Here is a 22,073-nt window from a genome sequence, read left to right as displayed (position 1 = left end):
GAAAGTTATAGTGTGGGGTGCCTAACGTTGTTAGGATTCAACAACTAAATTTTTTGAAAGAAAATTCATATTTTCAAATTTTTTTATTAAAATGCATTCATACAAGTAATAAATTATTTTGTACATTAAAATAAATAAGAATGATTAACTTTCACATTAGTGTATAATCATTCCACTCATGCTTCATAAATATATCACAAAATGAAAGAAGCTTAAAGCTCGTTGTTAAGTGTTAAAAATATTCGTTCTTGGAATACTTGACTGAATGTAATAAATAAATAAATAAATAAATAAACATAATCCTTTGGAAGTATTTGTGGAGTTTTATACTGGCAATACTGTTATAATGATACGTAAATGTTGGAGACTGAGGTACTGGAGCTGTTTCTCCTTAATGTATCAGTGCTGTCACTGATATTGTAATCTGTGATGCTCTCTCGGACGCGGAAGGTGAGTGCTGTCTTGTGTTCAGCAACGGGGTAATGTGACGTGACGTGACGCGACGACTAAAGGGAAACTATACGATAACCGTGAGTTTAGTAAAGATTGTTAGGGGTTTATCTGTTCGGCCTTCCGATGCGCCGTGGGCAGTGTGGTGGCAGCTGAGCTCAGTTGCCGGAGGCGGGTTGGTGCGCCGAGTAGGCCATGGCGTGCGCGTCGGCGGGCTGTCCGTCGATGCTGCGGCTCCAGAGCCCGGACCAGCCGCCCTTGTTCTCGTCGTCGTAGTGGTGCTCGTGCTCGTAGTGGTGCTGGTGCTGCGCGTGCTCGTAGTAGATCACCTTCTGTGGCGTCTTCTTGTTCAGCCACTCGAGCCACAGCCGGAACAGCCCAACCAGCAGGTTCAGCACGGCCAGGCCCAGGAATTTCAGCTGCAGGATCGTGCCGAGCGCGCCCATCAGCAAGCTGATCTTCGACTTGATGAGCATGCCCAGCATGAAGAGCTTCATCAGCGCCTCCTTCTTCTTCTTCTTCTTGCCTCGGGCTGAAAACAGAATGCGGCCGGTTTTATTCGCTTTTCTTCAGCACCAGCTTCAATTGCTTTACGAAAAAGGGTAAGGACTATCCCAGTGACGATCCGATTGTAGCCGAAATACTACGATTGTGGAATGTACAACTCTTTACCAGTAAGGTATCTTTCGAGCAATCTACTGTTGATGTGATCGTTACAAAGGGGTAAAGTTTCATTACAAAGTACGTCATTTACAGAGGTTTAACCTCAAATAATCTGAAGAACGAAATACATTTCACATTAAAGGATTATTGCCCTTCATTTCATACGATTAAAATGAGGACTACTAGAGCTAAAGGGAAGATTTATGGAATGAAAATCAATAGGAAGGAAACAAATGTAATACGCTGGGAGGAAATACAAAGGTAGAGATAATGCTGAATGGAGAAGTATTAGAACATGTGCAAAGCTTTAAGTACCTCTGAAGCAGGATAGAAACCGTCTGGAAGAGCAGAATATCAATGGTGACAGAGGTATTTTATAAGAAAAGGAGAATTTTCTGCAGGAATGTGGACACAGCTTTAAGGAAAAGGCTAATAAAATGTTTTGTATGAAGCGTCCTCCTGTATGGTCCTAAAACAGGGACGCTGTGGACGAAAGATAGAGCAAGGCTGGAGGCCTTTAAAATGTGGACATGGCGGAGGATGGAAAGAGTAATTTAGAAAGACAGAGTGAAAAATGAAGATGTACTGAGAAGATTCGGAGAACAAAGACAATAGCTGGATGTAATAAAAAGAAGGAAACGAAACTGGTTTGGACATATATTAAGAATGAAGGAGGGGCTTATAAAAATAGTCTTAGAAGCGTTGTGGAAGGAAACAGGAGGCGACGGAAGAAGAGATTTAAAATCTTGGATAATGTGATGGACGGCAGCATACATATTCTATCGAATTTCTCCAACATTTCATAACACTAAATCAAACATAAACATGTATTTATCATTACACTACATTGATGATGGTACATTCTGAACACTGTGTGACAAACAAAGCAAAAATTCTTCGATCTGGAAGAGTCATGGTTAACGTTTCAGGGATTCTGTCGGTGTGGTGCTCTTATATACAAAAGGGCAGAATCATCACCGAGGAGTATTAAGCTCATAAAATATTCCCTTTTGTAGGATCATGATACGCTTTTCATTGGTTTCAGGGTCATAGTTTCTACAGAAGAAGGTTAATAAGACAAAAGCAACGTGTTATAGAAACAGTGAACGTCGAGTTCGTGAGTTACATTTGTTGGAATGGATCCTACACTGGTATCTTGGCGCCTACACAGACTGAAACCACTGCCTACCTTCGTCGATCTGCCTGCCGGCCTCCTGGGATTCTTCTTGCTCGCTGCCCTCCTCTTCGTCGTCCTCCTTGGACAGGCCAGCTTCCTCCTCGCCATCCTGGAAGAGCCTCGACACGCCCAGCGACAACAGGTCCAGCAGGCCGTGGTCATCGTCATCTTCCTCTTCTGACTCGCTGCGGGCACCTGGAAATTGAATACAAACCTCACGTCATCCCCAGCACCGGCGTTATTATAAAGAAAGTAGGAGTCTCTTGAATAGTCCAGTCAAATGACGTATGCGCCTGAAGATGGAGTAACGCTGACCCATGTTCGTGCTTCTGATAGAAGCACATTGAGTTGTTCCTTTATTTACGAAAAATGAAAACAGGAGCTTTATAGCAACCTATATGGTATGTATTATTCTCATCTCCGGAGAAGAAAAACAGAATAATAATGAACATACAGTACTTGATGATTGACGATGATTGACGGACAGTCTGTATAAAATACGATGCTGTGGAAAGCGTATAAATGTGTTTCACATTCTCACGCAGCGAGATCAGCGTTGTTTAAAACTAGATGGCTCAATTGGCATTTTATGGTAAGACATCAATCGCAAATATTGTATTACATATGATCGATAGAACTGATGACATGAAAATCAGATTCGTTTGAATGGATACCTATTACACGATGCACGAAATTCCTAAATTCCGAAATTCCTAAATTCTCTGTGTGAGTGACGGTAGTCTGTACTAAAATGTTTACTGAAAAAGGCTTTCATATTTGGATTGTCATTTAACGTAGTGTCACGGGTAAACGGTGGATTGTTTTTAGACTCACTCCTATGTTTAAAGAGAAAGTTTATTCTTTCACAACAGACATTGACAATCGTGGAATTAACTTTCATGACACCAAGATATTGTGGATAGCTTAGTTTAAAGATTCTGTCATGTGTTTCCTGCATTAATTTATCCGTCAAGAGTGACACAATACTTGCGCAACTGTTCGCCACCTGTTGCTCTCTTTACAAGAAAGATGGAAAAAAGCATTTATATTCCTCTTGAACTCCTGTTCTCGTCTCTCCTTCTTATCACTTCGTATCATGAATTGATAACAGTAGACTTTGGCTTCACTTTATGAAGAGTGAAACCAGTTTTTATACTTTAGTTGCTGAAGTGTTTTCATATATTCGCCAACAGCCGAATGAATTACAACGATGTTTGTAAAGCAGTGACGTACCAAAGTAATATCCAAATACATATGTCTTAGAGTTAGATTCAGTGGAAATCGAGCACTGATTTTCTACGGGTTATAGTCCAATAGTCGCAGGACACGATACGTCTAAGCGATGAGTAACAAATCGAGTGAGACTCCGTTACATACTCCAACACAATCTTCGTAATTCGCAAGTAATTCTGGAGCTGATATTCTACATCTACACAATTACTCTGCAATTCACAATTAAGTACCTGGCAGAGGTTTCAGCGAACCACCTTCAAGCTGTCTCTACTGTTCCACTCTCGAATAATGCGCGGGAAAAATGTACGTTTAAATATTTCAGTGAAGCTCTGATTTCTCTTGTTTTATTATAATGATCATTCCTCCATAAGTAGGTACGCACCAAAAAAATATTTTCACTCTCTGAGAAGAAAGTTGATGATTGAAATTTAAATGAGATCTTGACGCATCGAAAAACGTCTCTGTTTTAATGGTTGCCCACTGCTATTTGCGCATCATTTCCGTGGGATTCTCTCCCCTATTTCACGACAGTACAAAATGAGCTGCCCTTCTTTGAACTTCGGCAGTGTTCTCCGTTCCATCCTATCTGACGGGGTCCCAGACTGCGTAGCAGTACTCCAGAATAGGGCGGACAAGCATACTGCAAGCAGTCCCTTTAGTAAAAAAATGTTCAAATGTGTGTGAAATCTTATGGGACTCAACTGCTAAGGTCATCAATCCCTAAGCTTACACACTACTTAACCTAAATTATCCCTAGGAGAAACACACACACCCATGCCCAAGGGAGGACTCGAACCTCCGCCAGGACCAGCCGCACAATCCATGACTGCAGCGCCTGAGACCGCTCGTCTAATCCCGCGCGGCAGTCCCTTTAGTAGGCCCGTTGCACTTTCTAAGCGGGCTACCAATAAGACGCAGTCTTTGACTTGCTTTACCCGCAACATTTTCTGTGTTATCTTTCCAGTTGAAGTTATTCGTGATTGTAATCACTAATTAGTTGAATTTATAGCCTTTACGTTTGTGCGATTTATTGTGTAGTAGAAATTTGGCGGATTCCTTTTAGTAATCATTTGGATGACTTCACACTTTTCATTATTTAGAGTCAATTTCCATTTTTTGCACAATACAGAAATCTTGTCTAAATCGTTTTGCAATTTGCTTTGATCACCTGATGGCTTTATAAGACTGTAAATGACAGCATCATCTGCATACAATCTAAGAAGACTACTCAGATAGTCTCCTAAATATTTTGTGAGGATCAAGAACAGCAGACGGCCTATAATACTTCCTTGAGGAACGCCAGATATTATCTCTATTTTACTCGAGGACTTTCCAGGAACTACTACGAACTGTGCCCTTTCCGACGGGGTATCACAAATCCAGTCGCATAGAATGTTACTGTAAAACGTACGTGAAGTCATTAACAATAAAAAATTGACTTTAAGCAAAAGAAAAGGATGAAATGTATATGCACGTTGCATGTCTATGGGTACTGCAAGAAGACAGATCGTGCCATGGAGTTATTCAGTTTTGGCAAGCCTCACCTTGGTAGTAAGTATCGCGGTTGTTAATAATGGTATCTGCACGGGTCGAGTTAAAGGAAAGATATAAGACTGCACGATTTATTAGAGTGTCGTTCATTTTATACGGTACATCTTCAAATTTCTAAACTCTTAAGCGAACCCCCAAAAAGGAACTTGATGTACCCTTCCCTAAACACTTCTGTCATTCAGTCGCTTTCCGCACTGCATTAGCTCGCGAGGAAATACATGTCACAGGTCCGGATGTAAGAGTCCGGTATGCAAATAACGGGGTGTGTCCATAATGAGAAGCTGTGCGTGGCCCCATTGTCAGCAGCGGCCGTCCTCGAATGCGTGCGGCCAGGAGCGCCTGCCAGACAACGTTCCAAGCCGGACACAGCACGCGTGTTCGGTGTTGCGCTCCTTTTGTCTGCCAGACAGCCTGCATTGCTACCACGTACATCATCAGGTCCGTGCTCAGCATAGACGAAGTATCTACCACCTGATATTTTCTAGCGATGCCCATGTCCCGGAATTGTTCACTCACTTGCGTTATGTCACTGAGGGAAATCACAGAATGTAATATCAAGTATGAAATGGGAATATTTGCGCCGCTTTTCTCAGGCAGAACAATTCCGACGCCGGCCGAAGTGGCCGAGCGGTTCTAGGCGCTGCAGTCTGGAACCGCGAGACCGCTACGGTCGCAGGTTCGAATCCTGCCTCGGGCATGGATGTGTGTGATGTCCTTAGGTTAGTTAGGTTTAACTAGTTCTAAGTTCTAGGGGACTTATGACCTCAGAAGTTGAGTCCCATAGTGCTCAGAGCCATTTGAACCATTTGAAAAATTCCGACAGTTATCTGTAAACAGAATGATGCTGTTCGATATACCTTTATGTACAAATCTGGTGTGACCTGGTAAACTGCTAAATGAGTTACACAATGGAATTTTCAAAAGCTTCAATTAATCTCTGTTGACCAGCATGCGTCAGAAAAATACACTGAGGTGACAAAAGTTATGGATATTCCTAATATCATGTCCTACCGTCATTCTCCCAGCGTCGTAAAGCAACCAGACGTCGCATGGACTCAACAAATCGTTGGAAGGTACCCGCAGAAATATTGAGCCTTGTAGGCTCTATAGCCATCCATAATTACGAAAGTGTTGCCGTGGTGGATCTTTGAGCCGCGCGGAATTAGCCGAGCTGTCTGAGGCGCTGTTGTCATGGACTGTGCGGCTGATCCCAGCGGAGGTTCGAGTCATCCCTCGGGCATGGGTGTGTGTGTTTGTCCTAAGGATAATTTAGGTTAAATAGTGTGTAAGGGGACTGATGATCTTAGCAGTTAAGTCCCATAAGATTTCACACACATTTTAATTTTTTTTTTTTTTTTTTTTGCGGATTTTTGTGCACGAACTGACCTCTCGATTACGTCCCGTAAATATTCGATAGGATTCATATTGGGCGCTCTGGGTGGCCAATTCAGAACTGTCCAGAATCTTCTTCACACCAATCGCGAACAGTCATGGCCTGGTGACATGGCGCACTGTTATCCACTGCAAATGGTCTCCAAGCAGCCGAACATAACCATTTACAGTCAATGATCGGTTCAGTTGGACTAGAGGACCCAGTCCATTCACGTAATCATAGCTCACGGCATAATGGAGCCATCACCAGCTCGCATAGTGCCTTGTTGACAACTTGGGTCCATGATGACTTCGTGGGGTCCGCGCCACACTTGAACTCCAGTACCAGCTCTTCGCAACCGAAATCAGGCCTCATCTGACCAGACCACGATTTTCCAGTCGCCTACGGTCCAACCAATATGCTTACGAGCGCCCAGGAGAGGCGTTATAGGAGGTGTCGTGCTGTTTACAAAGGCACTCGCGTCAGTTGTCTGCTGCCATAACCCATTAACGCCAGATTTCCCCTCACCTTCCTAGCGCATACGTTCGAATACGTCCCACACTGATTTCTGCGGTTATTTCACGCGTTGTTGCTTCTCTGTTAGCACTGACAACTCTATGCAAACGCTGCCTCGGTCGTTGAGTGAATGCCGTCGGCCACTGCGTTGTCCGTGGAGAGGTAATGTGGTATTCTCGGTCCACTCTCGACACTGTGGATCTCTGAATACTGAATTCCCGACCGTCTTCCGAAATGGAATGTCCCATGCCTCTAATTCTAACTTCCATTCTGCGTTCTGTCTGTTAATTTCGGTCTTGCGGCCATGATACATCGGAATCCTTTTCGGTGTATCACCTGAGTACAAATAACAGCACCGCCAATGCACTGCCCTTTTACACCTTACGTACGCGATAATGCCGCCATCTTTATGTATGCATTTCGCTATCCCATGGCCTTTGTCACCTCATTGTAGTAGCTCGACGGTGTCGAATGGTGATGCGGACAAACCGTCGATCAGTTGGATCACAAATAATAGTCATGTCTCATACCAACACAGACTAAATGTGCTACAGCTTGCAATATGCCTTGTTACGACTGTGTTACAGAATGTTTTGGGCCAAGTACTGAAGAGATTAGGCTAGATACCTCCTCGTGACACCCACACACCCAGATCCATTGCTTGCTGATCAAGATTTACGGCCCTAACTTCCCGCTATCGACTGGGCAGCGGAGAGCGGGGAAGAGCGTAGCGCGCAATGCTCGTGATGGTGTCCCGCCTGTGGGAGAGTGGCTGGCGGGTAACGGTCGGGGTGCGTGTTCTCTGGGTCACGGCCCTCAGTCGCGGCTCCCACATGAATCAGCCGCGCGCCCGCTGCGCCATCTTCTCATCGTCACCTATCTCATCTCAGCTCGGGGCCCCTGCATTACAAACACGGAATTCCTGCACAGTCACTTAAAAAATTCTAAATCTTTGACTAACTGGTGCGACGCTGACTCGTATTTGATAAACGACAGATACAACAGATCGTGGAAGCTCTTCTATTCTCTCAATCTGCATCGCGAGGATATCAAAGAAGTATTCACAGTCAATTGAGCAACAGACCCCTCGGGGAATACGTTGAGTATCACGCAGTAGAATACCGCATTATTCCAATTCATTTCATTTCCGATAGAAACTGTATGACATTTTTATCCTACACATCTTACTACCTGCTGGCTACAGACAAATATAATTTTTTTCATTCTAATTTATTTCTGAATTATCTCTATTCCAAATAAGGAACACACAGCGCTTAGTTACAAGCTATTTTCCATGTCTGTGCAAGATATTAGACGACAATTCTTTAAACAAAGTATGTAAACGGCTACTGGTATTTCCGTCCACAATGTCTTACGATAAAGTCTATCGCCTAGCGGATATTGCCCTCTGCAACATGAGGGGAGGAGCGCAGGCCAGAAATAAGAAAGAGGTTGCACGTAAATTGCAAACGTAAAATCCTTACATAACGGAGTGTCCAGTCACTGCTGGACTACACTTGTTGTTTTCTGCTTTTGACTCAAAGCCTACGCAATACACCATCAACCCAGGTATTGTCGTACTGCGAAGTTCAAATGGCTCTGAGCACTATGGGACTCAACTGCTGAGGTTATTAGTCCCCTAGAACTTAGAACTAGTTAAACCTAACCTAAGGACATCACAAACATCCATGCCCGAGGCAGGATTCGTACCTGCGACCGTAGCGGTCTTGCGGTTCCAGACTACAGCGCCTGTAACCGCACGGCCACCTCGGCCGGCTGTCGTACTGCGAGACCAGATGCTCCCATCTTACTGAATGGATGATCCCATCTGAATCAATTCCCTCAAAATGTGAAGAAGCCTGGGCCACGTGTAAATACCCAATATTACTTAGATTCAATTTCCAACCACGGCTCACCAGCCGAACAGTACGTCGTACCCTCTACAGTGGTCCATGGATGACCTACCTAAGTCAGCTCCGAATGGCCGCGGTCCCTCTAAAGACGGGTCATAATTACTTTACTTGATGAGCCTGTTTCCCATTTATAATGATTTCGCTTCAAAGGTTGGGTAGAATAATTCACGTATGTACACACATTATCATTTCATACCTATTTCTTAAAATTTTGAGCATGCTAGTTACATGACTGAAGAACACTTTTTATGGTATTCATATTATCACTGACAAAGGTAAATCATTTATTTTTTATTTTTTTAGAATTTAGGAAATATTTAGAATTTGTGATCGGCGAGCGCAGAACGTCAAATGCTTGTTGCTGAATTTAAACAGGAGAATCATATACAGAGAGAGCCAAATGTTGGATTTGTTGCCTGCTTTTGCTTTGTGTGCAGGTTACAAACGAAGTCGAAAGATGAAGAAAATAACTAGAAGAGATGTACGACAGGGTGCTAAAATTTTGGCTGCCGTTAATAGACGGCTATACGACAGCGGCTTGGCAAGCCTGCAACTATGCCAATAATCAAAATCTGAATGTGCCACTAGCAAAACTAATTGTCGAATGACTGAGAATGGTCAAATTTTGTCCGTGATTTGCTCAAAGCAGTAGATGAAACGTGTCACATAGTCGACAAAAGGAACATGCTTCGAATAAGAACAAAATAGTGCAGTTCTCCGTACTCTGTTCTCCATACTCTTGTTAGACGTAATGCTCTTGAAACTGCTATTCGACCTGTTTAATGTTGCTCGGGAAGTGGTTTATTTTTTAGGGAATCATATTAGAACAGCTGATACAGCATCCTTAGTGTTCAAAAGTGTTTAGCTTCGGAGGACTAGGTGGTACAATTGTCGCCACCCTGTGCTAATATCGATCTACTGTGAGAGAGAAACAAATGAGTGACTGTCTTATACTTTGTCAGTAAACTGGAAGTATGAGTATGGAATTTTGTACTGCATCGAAGCAAATGAAATTTGACAGAACAACTATTGTAAATGCTCAGTTTTCAGTAACGTCATTATTCTCAACAGGCATCTAGCACCATACCTATAACATTCTGCGTTTCCCTTCAGATTATTGCCCTTCTGAATCAAAGGACATACTCACTCCACATTATCCGCTGTATGGTTATCGCATTCTAAAGTTATCATGAAGTCAAATATTTGGTGCAAGATATCCGTCGCGTCCATTGCAAAGGAACCATCCTACCATTTATCTCAAGTAATTTAGGAAAAGCATGGAAAACCTAAATATGGATGACCGGGTGGTGATTTCCAGCCCGTCTCTTTCGAACGTGAGTCTATTGTCTTAAACATTCTGTCACCTCATTTTAAACTTAATTGCTGTACACATTTTTGTAAGAGGAATTATAGTCAGCTTATAAACGATTCATTTCGCAGTGAGACTTTCGTCTCTACAGTAAAGCGGTAGGTTTTCCCCTTTCATTCATGCTATAAAGTTGGAAAAGTTTTTCTTATGGCACCACCACTACGAGGCTCATTACACAGGCATAAAATGTTTATGGCAACAACAGACTTTGAATGAAACAGAATACACGCCATTACGCTGTAGGCGCACAGGCGAATAGCCTGCAGAAAAACAGCACAAGTTGCCACGTTTCACGAACATTTTACGCTGACGCATTGTCCCCGTGGGCTGCTGTTCAGAGAGAAGCGAGTCATTCTCGCTACACACGGTGCACAGTGACATGGTTATGAGTCGGAAGGACACGTACTTACAACGTGTGAAGTCGGAAGAGTCTGCGTGTCAACACGAAGAAGAAAGCTAACCTCTTTGACTGTCCCTGTAATCTAGAAGGCGCTCTCAGGAGCACTTCCGTGGCCGACGTGCCGTACTGGGAGGGACTGCCTTCCGTAACAGGAAACTGCTCGCAAGCTGCACTTACAACTCGGTGCACCGGCGGAAAAAGAACACCGGTAGTCCATTAACACGGAACAGAGTTAGGTGTTGCTCAGATGGCGATATGCTGCTCATCGACACCAAAGTACTAGTTGTGTTTTACATCTAAGTTTCCTCGATACCTACTTTCGTAGATGCACCCTGTCGCGTAGTAACAGCCATTAACCTAAACATGCTGTTTTACCATTTATCAGACCGTGACATCGAATGTCCAGAGAGTGCTACAAATTACACTTGTTGCAGTTTGCTTGGGTGAGGCCTATAGAAATATACCGGATAGCCACCATTACAACTGTATAAAATAGCGTAAAGCCTGCTGCTGGAATATTCCTCTAGATATTTTAACTATAAAGAATATTATTGAGTTACTGGTACGTTAGACTGATGGCTTTGACAAAAACCGTCATTTTGTTTAATCTGTTCTCGACTAGTTTTCTGACTGTAGCGTCTTATCGAAGCACTCCAAGTCCTACGCCTTTAACATTTACAACGCTGCCTGGAAAAAGTATTCTGAATCTTTAGTAAAGCAGCCTAACTTCCTTGTTGTTTCTGATTCGTATAACCCGTGAAATTAGGGAATATACATTATGAAAGTCTTCTTTTAATTACAAAATTTTATGTACTCAAAATGTAGTGGGACGGACGTATTTCAAACAGCAATCCGTAACTGCGCGATTCTCCTACTGTAGGTTTCTGAAAAATGTTCAGAATGTCTCCCGTATACTCTGCTGCACACATTGTGCCATGTTTTTGATTCTACGGAACCAGTAAAATACAGTAAGCTGCGGTTCTTGAGACACAATTACAGTCTAAAAAAAACAGATATTTCTTTAAGACCTCGAATGTTCGCTAAGCTACAGTCTTAATGTGTCCCTAGAGAAAGAAGTCCAGTGAAACTGGATTGAAATTTTTATTGTACGATATACACAAACTTGTTAATATATGTTACGGAAATAAATCCATATTTAATTGTTTGAAATTAAATAGTAATCTCAGGTATGGAAACTAGAGAATCCAAGGTTTGCTACATCCATTAGTAATAGTTATTTCTCGCGCTTCTAGCTAAGACATTTGGTTCACTTTAGTATGGCAAAAGTACGCCAAAAGGTGGAATTTCAATGAAATGATTAAAAAAAAATAGCGGAATACAACAGTTCGTGGCACAGACCTGGCTTTCGATATTGGACTACTACAGTGCGAAGCCACCAAAAAATAAGTAGTATGTCCACACGTCGCCTTTCTCGAGTGTTCAACCTGTTCCATTAAGGTGTGTTTTAAAAATTTCATTGACTCTCCACATTGGTACTACCGTGACGAGTAAGGGGGGAACGTATAACATAGAAACTTCCTTTTTTTTTGCTGGAAAGTATGACTCTTTAAGTGCTGCGTGTCTTAACTGGCATATTTCAAACATATTTTTAGCTTCTTGCCAAATACCACCCCATTTATGGCTGTTGTCAAGCCGCTGGCCATACATGTCTGTTAAACGATATTGTTGTTTCTTCGGCAACATGGGCTTCTGTAGTCTTGAGATTGTTAACCTTCAGTCATCGATTGTACAAAAAATGCAGAGTTTTACAGCTAAATGTCTTTGACGTCTGATGTAACAGAAACATCTCTGCATTTTAAAATCATTTTTATTCGGTTTTAGCCGCTCCAGTCGTGCTGCTTCCCTTGTAAGATGAAGAAGGACATAAGATGACGAAACTGATATAGATATCGTCTCTTTGTGATGGTTTTACTGTTATGATTTTTATGAAATAGTGACAGTTCTGTTTACCATCTTACGGTAGTGAAATATTGTGTTAATGAAGCTCCTTCCCGACCAGGTCAGTTCAATGCATTGACGAATACCACGGCTAGGTCGTACATTAGGCATCCTCTGTAGCCGCGCGATCTGAGACGTCTTGTCACGGTCCGTGCGGCTCCCCACGTCGGAGGTTCGAGTCCCCCTCGGGCATGGGTGTGTGTGTTGTCCATAGCATAAGTTAGTTTAAGCTCGATTAAGTAGAGTTAAGGCTTAGGGACCGATGATCTCAGCAGTTTGGCCCCATAAGACCTTACCACAAATTTCCAATTTGCATCCACTGTGGAATATAAGATTGTCGTTCATTACAGCCAGTGGCAAAGCGCTATTTGTACGATATTCTTCGATGTTTCCTTTCTATCTCATTCGTGTATGGAGCGAGTGAGAAGGAAAAGGTAGATTGGATTTAGCGTCCCGTCGACATCGAGGTCATTAGAGACGGATGACAAGCTCGGATTGTGTCAAAGATGTGGAAGGTAATTGGCCGTGCCGTTTCACAGGGACCATCCCCGTATTTGCCTGGAGCGATTTAGGGAAATCACGGAAAACCTTGTCCGCAGCTCGTGGTCGTGCGGTAGCGTTCTCGCTTCCCGCGCCCGGGTTCCCGGCTCGATTCCCGGCGGGGTCAGGGATTTTCTCTGCCTCGTGATGACTGGGTGTTGTGTGATGTCCTTAGGTTAGTTAGGTTTAAGTAGTTCTAAGTTCTAGGGGACTGATGACCGTAGATGTTACGTCCCATAGTGCTCAGAGCCATTTGAACCATTTTTTGAACGGAAAACCTAAATTTGGATGGCCGGACGCGGGTTTGAACCGTCGTCCTCCCGAAAGCGAGTCCATTGTGCTAGCGAGTGTGAAGAGACTAACTCTATGTTGCCGTATGAACCCTATATGGACTAAACGGACAGATTACACCGAACCATGTCCCTGAAATGCTTTGACCCATTTCTTCACAATGATCTGCTGAAGATCGGAACTTCAACAGTCAGGGATAAAGCATTATTCGTAAAGGTATAGACAGCTGAGAAATTATCGACCACTCTGCAACGGCAAATAATCGGCAACATGAATTCCAGTTAACTTAATTTTTAAAAAAGGTAAGATTCTAGGCAAGTTTTAAGAGAAGAGATTTGTCCTGTTGAATACCAGTTTAAAAAATGCATACAGAAATATTTTCCACGGAAAAAGTTGCATACGGGAGTGAAAACAGTCGGCGAGACGAGTTTAGGTGGTTGCGCACACCGGAAGAACTGGTTGAGAAGACGGGCTGAGCAGTACTGGCTGCGCGCCACCGACAGCGAGCAAAAAAGCCTGCTAGCCACACAACCGGTTATCGTTCCTCTGAGGTTGACAAACACTGGCGCTCTTTCTCTCGGAGGAGAGGAGTCGCTCCTCCAAAACGAGGGTGTGAGGCCCCTGGACAAATAATAGTAAAAAGAAAACACCTGTGGCTGCACTTTCACGTTATGCAAACTTTCACGTGAATGTGGACCTCGCTGAGGCAAAGTTTTCGCCCTCTTCCACTCGTGACCCAGTTTTCCCACAAACCAGCCGACCGACTTCTTCGCCATCGTGGTGGCTAGTAAACTGAGACTATGACATCAGTTGCACTCTGTAGATAGTAGTAGTGCAGCTGCCTACGTTAGAGACGCGTAAATGTCCTGTCGTGACGAGTCTAGCGGCGTTTGAAATGAGTCCTTGGCGCAACGTCTGCCATTCATCTCCACTACTTGCAACCGCAAGCCGACGGCGATGTTATCGGCTGGTTAGAACTTCAAACCTTCATCAACAGAGCACAAGCATTGTTCCATCATAGACTTTGTAACCGTATGTGCAGTATCCCATGACGACACATGGGAGTGCTGTACGGTAGCAGACAAAATTATGTTAAGCTGTAAACTTTTTCTAGCTTTTGTTTTCTAAGAAACGTGAACGTAATGGTATTATTTGGCAGTCGTGTGCTGAGACAATCTTACGTCACAAACTACTCCTTCTACGACTTGTTGCTTCAAAATTCCACAGTGGTGTCGAGCGGTGTTGTTTCAAGCAGAGCTAACTACAATGCTGTCGGGTCGATTTAACGATATCATTAACATCCTAGGTTTCGTTACGTTAAGATCTCTCAAACGAAACGGTTACCACCAATCCGGTTGCTTCACGGTCTGGTTCCTGTCCAAACAGCGAGACTGGTGGCATCAGCTACATCGTCTGTATCTCTTCGCTGCGCTGCTTATTTCCGCTGAAATAGGTCGAAGAGAACACTATGATATTTGATTCATTATGGAGAGGCTGTCCAGTAAAGTGAGGCAATCAAAGTTAAAGAGCTGTAAGCGTGACACTGTGCTTAATTACCGGGCATCGTCCACACAAGACAGCTCCAGAAACATGTGACAAGCTGCTTTGTCATCCCCTATTTCGAAAGTCTATAACAGTGTACTAGTACGAGAAGGACCTCTCAACTCCCCAGAAAAAATGGGAAATTCTGATTCAAAAATATGGCTTTGTTAAGGCAGTTACTATCAAAATAAGTCTTTTTATGTTTATTTGGCTCACAAAACCTTTTACACACTCTGTTTTTGGCTAGTACTATTACGTACACTGTAGTGATGAACCCACAAAACATTCATTTCGAATTAACAAAAAGATGAAGACCATGCACATGTTTTCCTACTAGCCTAGTAACTTCTGAGCGCTCCTACACATTGAAGCATGGGAATTTTCGACTGTATCTCTACTTCTGGTTATTTTATTGTCTAACAGTTGTCAGGTAAACATTTCAGATAACTATGATGTCTGAGAACCGCTAAGTTACTGCCTCTAACAACATGGCTTTGCTCTCTGCGTGTTCTTACTAGGCAGTCATATTATCTGATGATCCAACTGGCTTTCGTCCAAGGAAACCTGGGAAGTGAATTAAGAGAGACAGTCACGAAAATAAGCGTGTAGACTGCATTTAGTTATGATCGTATATCTTGCAGTTGAGTGAGTTTATCAGTCTTTTTTGTGAGGTATTTCTGCATAGATAGAATGAGGACACAGTTCCCTTCGCGCTAGCAATGTGTGACTTATTCTACATTTGTTCCAGTGACAAGGAGAAATTGTCAGTCCATATCTGCAAGCCAAGCAAAAATGAAACAGTATTCTCGAGTCATTTTGTTACGAAATGTATGAGTTCGAGGGGGAAACAAGGAACTGAAGGCTTGCGCCTAAATAGATATAAAGTTACAAGGGCCTTAAACCGGAACAATGCTTTTAAAAGCATACTTCTACATAATATCATGCATTAGGATAAAATTTCTAGTTGGTGCGGTGAACGGCAAGTAGCTTTAAATGTATAAAAATGTAAGTTAACGCATATGAGTATGAAAATTAAACCCGTAATGTTCGAGTACAGCAGTAGTAGTGTGCCGCTTGACACAGTCACGTCGATTAAATGTCTAGGCGTAACGTTGCAAAGCAGTATGAGATGGAATGAGCATGTATGGATTGTAGTAGAGAAGGCGAACGGTCAGCTTCGGCTTATTGGGATAATTTTTGGAACGTCTGTAGAAAGGATCACATGTAGGACATTAGTGCGACCCATTGTTGAGTACTACTCGAGTGCTTGGGATCCGCACCGGGTGGGATTAAAGGAAGACATCGATGCAGTTCAGACGCTGGTTGCTAGATTTGTTACCGGTAGGTTCGAGGAACACATAAGTATTACGCAGATGCTTCGGGAATTCAAATGGGAATCACTGGACTGAAGGCGACGTTCTTTTCGAGTAGCAATACTGAGAAAATTTAGAGAACCGGCATTTGAGGCTGACTGCAGAACGACTCTACTGCTGCCAACGTACATTTCTTCTAAGGACCACGAAGGTAATATTAGAGAGATTAGAGCTCGTACGGAAGCATGTGGCCAGTCGTTTCCCTCTAACTGTATTTGCGGGTGGGACAGGAAAGTAAAGACCAGTAGAGGTACAGGGTACCCTCTGCCACGCACCATACGGTGGCTTGTGGAGTATATATGTAGCTGTAGCTACCCTACTGGCCCTTAAAATTGCTACACCAAGAATAAATGCAGATATAAACGGGTATTCATTGGACAAATATATTATATTAGAACTGACATGTGATTACATTTTCACCCAATTTGGGTGCATAGATCCTGAGAAATCAGTACCCAGAGCAACCTCCTCTGGTCGTAATAACGGCCTTCATACGCCTGGGCATTGAGTCAAACAGAGCTTGGATGGCGTGTACAGGTACAGCTGCTCATGCAGCTTCAACACGATACCACAGTTCATCAAGAGTAGTGACTGGCGTATTGTGACGAGCCAGTTGCTCGGCCACCATTGACCAGACGTTTTCAATTGGTGAGAGATCTGGAGAATGTGCTGGCCAGGGCAGCAGTCGAACATTTTCTGTATCCAGAAAGGCCCGTCAGGATCTGCAACATGCGGTCGTGCATTATCCTACTGAAATGTAGGGTTTGGCTCTAAATGGCCGTGAGCACTATGGGACTCAACTGCTGTGGTCATAAGGCCCCTAGAACTTAGAACTACTTAAACCTAACTAACCTAAGGACATCACACACATCCATGCCCGAGGCAGGATTCGAACCTGCGACCGTAGCGGTCGTGCGGTTCCAGACTGTAGCGCCTTTAACCGCTCGGCCACTCCGGCCGGAATGAAGGGTTTCGCAGGGATCGTATGAAGGGTAGAGCCACGGGTCGTAACACGTCTGAAATGTAACGTCTACTGTTCAAAGAGCCGTCAATGCGAACAAGAGGTGACCGAGGCGTGTAACCAATGGCACCCATACCATACCATCACGCCGGGTGATACGCCAGTATGGGAACGACGGATACACGCTTCCAAAGCGCGTTCACCGCGATGTCGCCAAACACGGATGCGACCGTCATGATAATGTAAACAGAACCTGGATTCATCCGAAAAAATGATGTTTTGCCATTCGTGCAGCCAGGTTCGCCGTCGAGTACACCATCGCAGGCGCTCCTGACTGTGATGCAGCGTCAAGCGTAACCGCAGCCATGGTCTCCGAGCTGATGGTCCATGCTGCTGCAAACGTCGTCGAACTGTTCGTGCAGATGGTTGTTGTCTTGCAAACGCCCCCATCTGTTCACTCAGGGATCGAGACGTGGCTGCACGATCCGTTACTGCCATGCGGATAAGATGCCTGTCATCTCGACTGCTAGTGATTCGAGGCCGTTGGGATCCAGCACAGCGTTCCATATTACCCTCCTGATCCCACCGACTCCATATTCTGCTAACAGTCATTGGATCTCGACCAACGTGAGCAGTAATGTCGCAATACGGTAAACCGCAATCGCGATAGGCTACAATCCGACCTTTCTCAAAGTCGGAAACGTGATAGTTCGCATTGCTCCTTCTTACACGAGGCATCACAACAAAGTTTCATCAGGCAATGCCGGTCAACTGTTGTTTGTGTATGAGAAATCGGTTGGAAACTTTCCTCATGTCAGCACGTTGTAGGTGTCGCCACCGGCGCCAACCTTGTGTGAATGCTCTGAAAAGCTAATCATTTGCATATCACAGCAACTTCTTCCTGTCGGTTAAATTTTGCGTCTGTAGCAAGTCACCTTCGTGGTGTAGAAATTTTAACGGCCAGTAGTGTATATACAGTATCCTTTACTGACAAGCACACTTTCCGTAAATTCTGCAATTAACCGAAGTCGTCCATTCGCCTTCCCTACAACAATCTTTACATGCTCGTTCCACTAGAAATCGCTTCCCAACGATGCACCTAGATATTTAATAAGGGATAGGCTACAACCTTCTCAACTACGGCTTCCCTTTCCTGGTGTGTAGTTTAGAGCGCCACTGACCTCCGGCTGGGAGGTGCTGCTTGAGCGCGAGCACGGCGCTCTCCTCGAGGCAAGTAGCGACGTCTGGCCGGTCGGCGCAGGTCTGCACGTAGCTCCAGGCGTCTTCCGTGGCCGGCGCCGCCGCAGCAGCGCCCGCCTTGGCGGGGTCGGCGGTCGCCGTCACGGCTGGCATCGCGGTCGCGCCTGGCTGCTCCAGCGCCCACCCGGCGCCAGCCAGCATCAGCGTCACTACTGCTGTCCACACGAACATCTGCAAACGTTCAACTCTGCATTACAGTATGCTCCCGTATCGTACTCAACTAAATTTGGTAAAATATTTAGCAAGTGACTAAGCTTAGATTGTCAACGGCTTTGACACTGTGGTAACACCGGTTCCTATCGGATCACCAAAGTTAAGCGCTGTCAGGCTTTGCTAGCACATCGGAGGGGGGTGGGAGAGTGTCCGTTTAAGTCTGCTGAAAGCTGTTGGCAATCCGGGAGCAACAGCCCTCGTGAGGCCAATTGAGGATCTGGTTGGTTGGTTGTTTTGGGGGAAGAGACCAAACTGCGAGGTTATTGGTCTCATAGGATTAGGGAAGGAAGTCGGCCGTGCCCTTTCAAAGGAACCATCCCGGCATTTGCCTGGAGCGATTTAGGGAAATCACAGAAAACCTAAATCAGGATGGCCGGACGCGGGATTGAACCGTCGTCCTTCCGAATGCGAGTCCAGTATTGAGGAGCTATTTGACTGAGAAGTAGCCGCTCCGGTCACGAAAACTTACAACAGCCGAGAGGACGGTATGCTCACTACGTGCCACTCCATATCCACATCCAGCGACACTTGTCGGTGAGGATGATACGGCGGTCGGTCGGCTCCGTTGGACCCTCCGAGGCTTGTTATTACGGGGTTTGAAGCTTACACTAGTGACAAATGTGACTGATGCTGTCATCAACCGTTGTCAGAAGATTTAAATCAATTACAGAATGACTTAGACACCATATTGGTGCGAAAAGTGGCAATTGTATGACCATAAGGAATAGGACAAATCTAAAGGATGTCAAGTCAACTAAATACCTGGGAAAATCTTAAATTGGCACGATCACATCATGTTTTGGAAAGCAAATCAAAGACTGTGTTTTATTGGATGAACACTTCCAAGATGCGTGGCAACGGCCTTGACGCAGTGGATACACAGGTTCCCGTGAGATCACCGACGTTAAGCGCTGTTGGGCGTGGCCGGCACTTGGATGGGTAACCATCCAGCCGCCATGCTTTGTTGCCATTTTTTGGGATGCACTCAACCTCGTGATGCCAATTGAATAGTAGCGGCTTCGTTCAAAAATATCATCATAACGATCGGGAGAGCGGTGTGCTGATCCCACGCCCCTCCTATCCGCATCCTCCTTGAGGATGGCATGGCGGTCGGATGGTCCCGGTACGCCACTCGTGGCCTGAAGACGGAGTGCTTACAAGATGGAACACGTCTGCTAAAGAGAGTGCCTACTCTACTCTTGTCCATCCTGCTAGAACACTGCTGTGCAATATGGTATCCTTACCAGATACATCGAAAAACTCGGAAGAATGCCAGTTCGTTTTGTATTACTGCGAACTGGGGAGAGAGTGTAATGGATATGATAAGTGAGCTGGTGTGTCAATCATTAAAACAAAGGCGTTTTTCGTTGCAGCAAGTTCACGAAATTTCAAGTACCATCTTCCTCCCCTGAATGCTGAAATATTCACTGTCACAAACCTAAAAAGCGAGAAATGATCATCGTAATAAAATAAATCCGAGCTCGTACAGAAAGATTTAAGTGTTCATTTTTCCTACCCGCAGTTAAGGAGTGGAACGGTAGAAAAGTAGTCTGAAGGTGGTTCGAAGAACCCTCTGCCAGGCACTTACGTATGAACTGCAGACTAGTCATGTACATGTAGACTGCCGTGCAAGAGCTCAAAAGTACCCATACTAGTTGTGGTGTCACCGCCGGACACCACACTTGCTAGGTGGTAGCCTTTAAATCAGCCGCGGTCCGTTAGTATACGTCGGACCCGCGTGTCGCCACTGTCAGTGATTGCAGACCGAGCGCCGCCACACGGCAGGTCTAGAGAGACGACCTAGCACTCGCCCCAGTTGTACAGCCGACTTTGCTAGCGATGGTTCACTGACAAATTACGCTCTCATTTGCCGAGACGATAGTTAGCATAGCCTTCAGCTACGTCATTTGCTACGACCTAGCAAGGCGCCATTATCATTTGTTATTTATCTTGTGATGCATGTACCGTCAGACCGATGTTCACCAATTATGAATTAAAGTTAAGTATTCCAGTAGTTACTTACGTTCTTTGCTACTATAAATTTCCTTACCTGTTCCAGACCTCACGCCAGCCTGCGTGAGCTTAAACGCGTGCCTTTCGGCTTCCTCTCCTAGTGGCTTGGCTGTCTTGCCAAGTCACAACATTAGTACTTACGATACACAACAACCGTCATTTTTTTTCAACGATATGCCCAAGGGGTACACGTAACAATATTATTGGACTTCATTTATCAGAGCAAATGTGTTTCAGTTAGTTTGTATGCCTTGACGCCTGGGAATTGTCCAAGAAGGAAGTAATTGTTTACTGTGTAATATTACGATTTCCGGTGAACCATCCTGTCGGAGAACGTCTACAGCCGTCTTCTGCTTTACTGTGGACGTGGAAGAGAAATTGGTCTGCTTGAAATGGATAAAAGTCGCACCACAGTTACAAGCGCAATGAGAATGATTAAAACAATAGTCCCATAACTGAAGAAAGCTAGTCACTGTCTAAGAGGAACAGGTCCACTGCTTCAGATCTTGCTTATGCTTCCATACTCACGTTTTCGCCGGATTAATTTTGCTATGACAGAGTGGTATCTAACTGCATATTCTAAAGTCACTGGGGCGCTTTACTGACTGTTACAACATGGGAGCAGGGTAATATATTCATATTTATCCAGCTTTAATGTAACGAACGAGTCCGAATACAAGCTGGTATAAAAAAAAAAAGAGGGACACCTTACTGCTAATAGTGGAATGTAGAAGTGACGATGGACATTGAGTCATGGTCTAGTCGAATAGTGCGTTACTGTTAACGGTGGACATTCTCCTAAGTGATCTGTTTGCAAGCATAGGATAAATACCACTTTTCTCATCTCACGAGACCGTTCCGAAGACAGCTTTCCGATTTTTTGAAACTTGTGTTGGTTTATAATCGGTGATTTCCGCCGCATGGTTTATGTTCGTTTATGTAAAGTTTGAATATTCACTAGATTTTACTTTTTGTGCATTCCAGTTTGCCTTGTTAAGTAAAAAAAAAAGACGCAGCATAGAATAGATTTATTTCTTATATTTTACCAATCCGTGTACTTAAGACTTCCCACTATTCTACAGCTTTTTTGTGGGTGGGAAGGAATGGAGAGCAACAACTGCTCTTCAGCTACTCGAATAGGAGAATTCTTACGATCGTTGTAGCGTTCCTGTATTCTAATAGAGAACCACTTCAAGGTATTTCACCTTTGTAGCTAACGATTAAGTTTACATTTTGGAATCGAACATCGCACGCAAACACCAGATCCAGTGTTAGAG

The 22,073-nt window shown here is 44.2% G+C and overlaps 1 protein-coding gene across 1 annotated transcript; it reads right to left on the bottom strand.

The window, feature by feature from the left end:
• Positions 1–202: 202 nt before the first annotated feature.
• Positions 203–18,741, bottom strand: LOC124722717. The gene is made up of 3 exons (XM_047247859.1): positions 18,492–18,741; positions 2,303–2,485; positions 203–982 (listed from the first exon to the last, which is right to left on the bottom strand). The coding sequence occupies exons 1-3, from the start codon at positions 18,739–18,741 to the stop codon at positions 609–611; spliced, it is 807 nt and encodes a 268-aa protein (XP_047103815.1). The 3' UTR covers positions 203–608.
• Between the last annotated feature and the right edge of the window lie 3,332 nt (positions 18,742–22,073).

This window comes from Schistocerca piceifrons, chromosome X (assembly GCF_021461385.2).
Source record: "Schistocerca piceifrons isolate TAMUIC-IGC-003096 chromosome X, iqSchPice1.1, whole genome shotgun sequence".
Taxonomy (NCBI): Eukaryota; Metazoa; Arthropoda; class Insecta; order Orthoptera; family Acrididae; genus Schistocerca; species Schistocerca piceifrons.
Note: the sequence above shows the minus strand (reverse complement) of the source record. Positions and strands in the feature narration are given on the sequence as shown.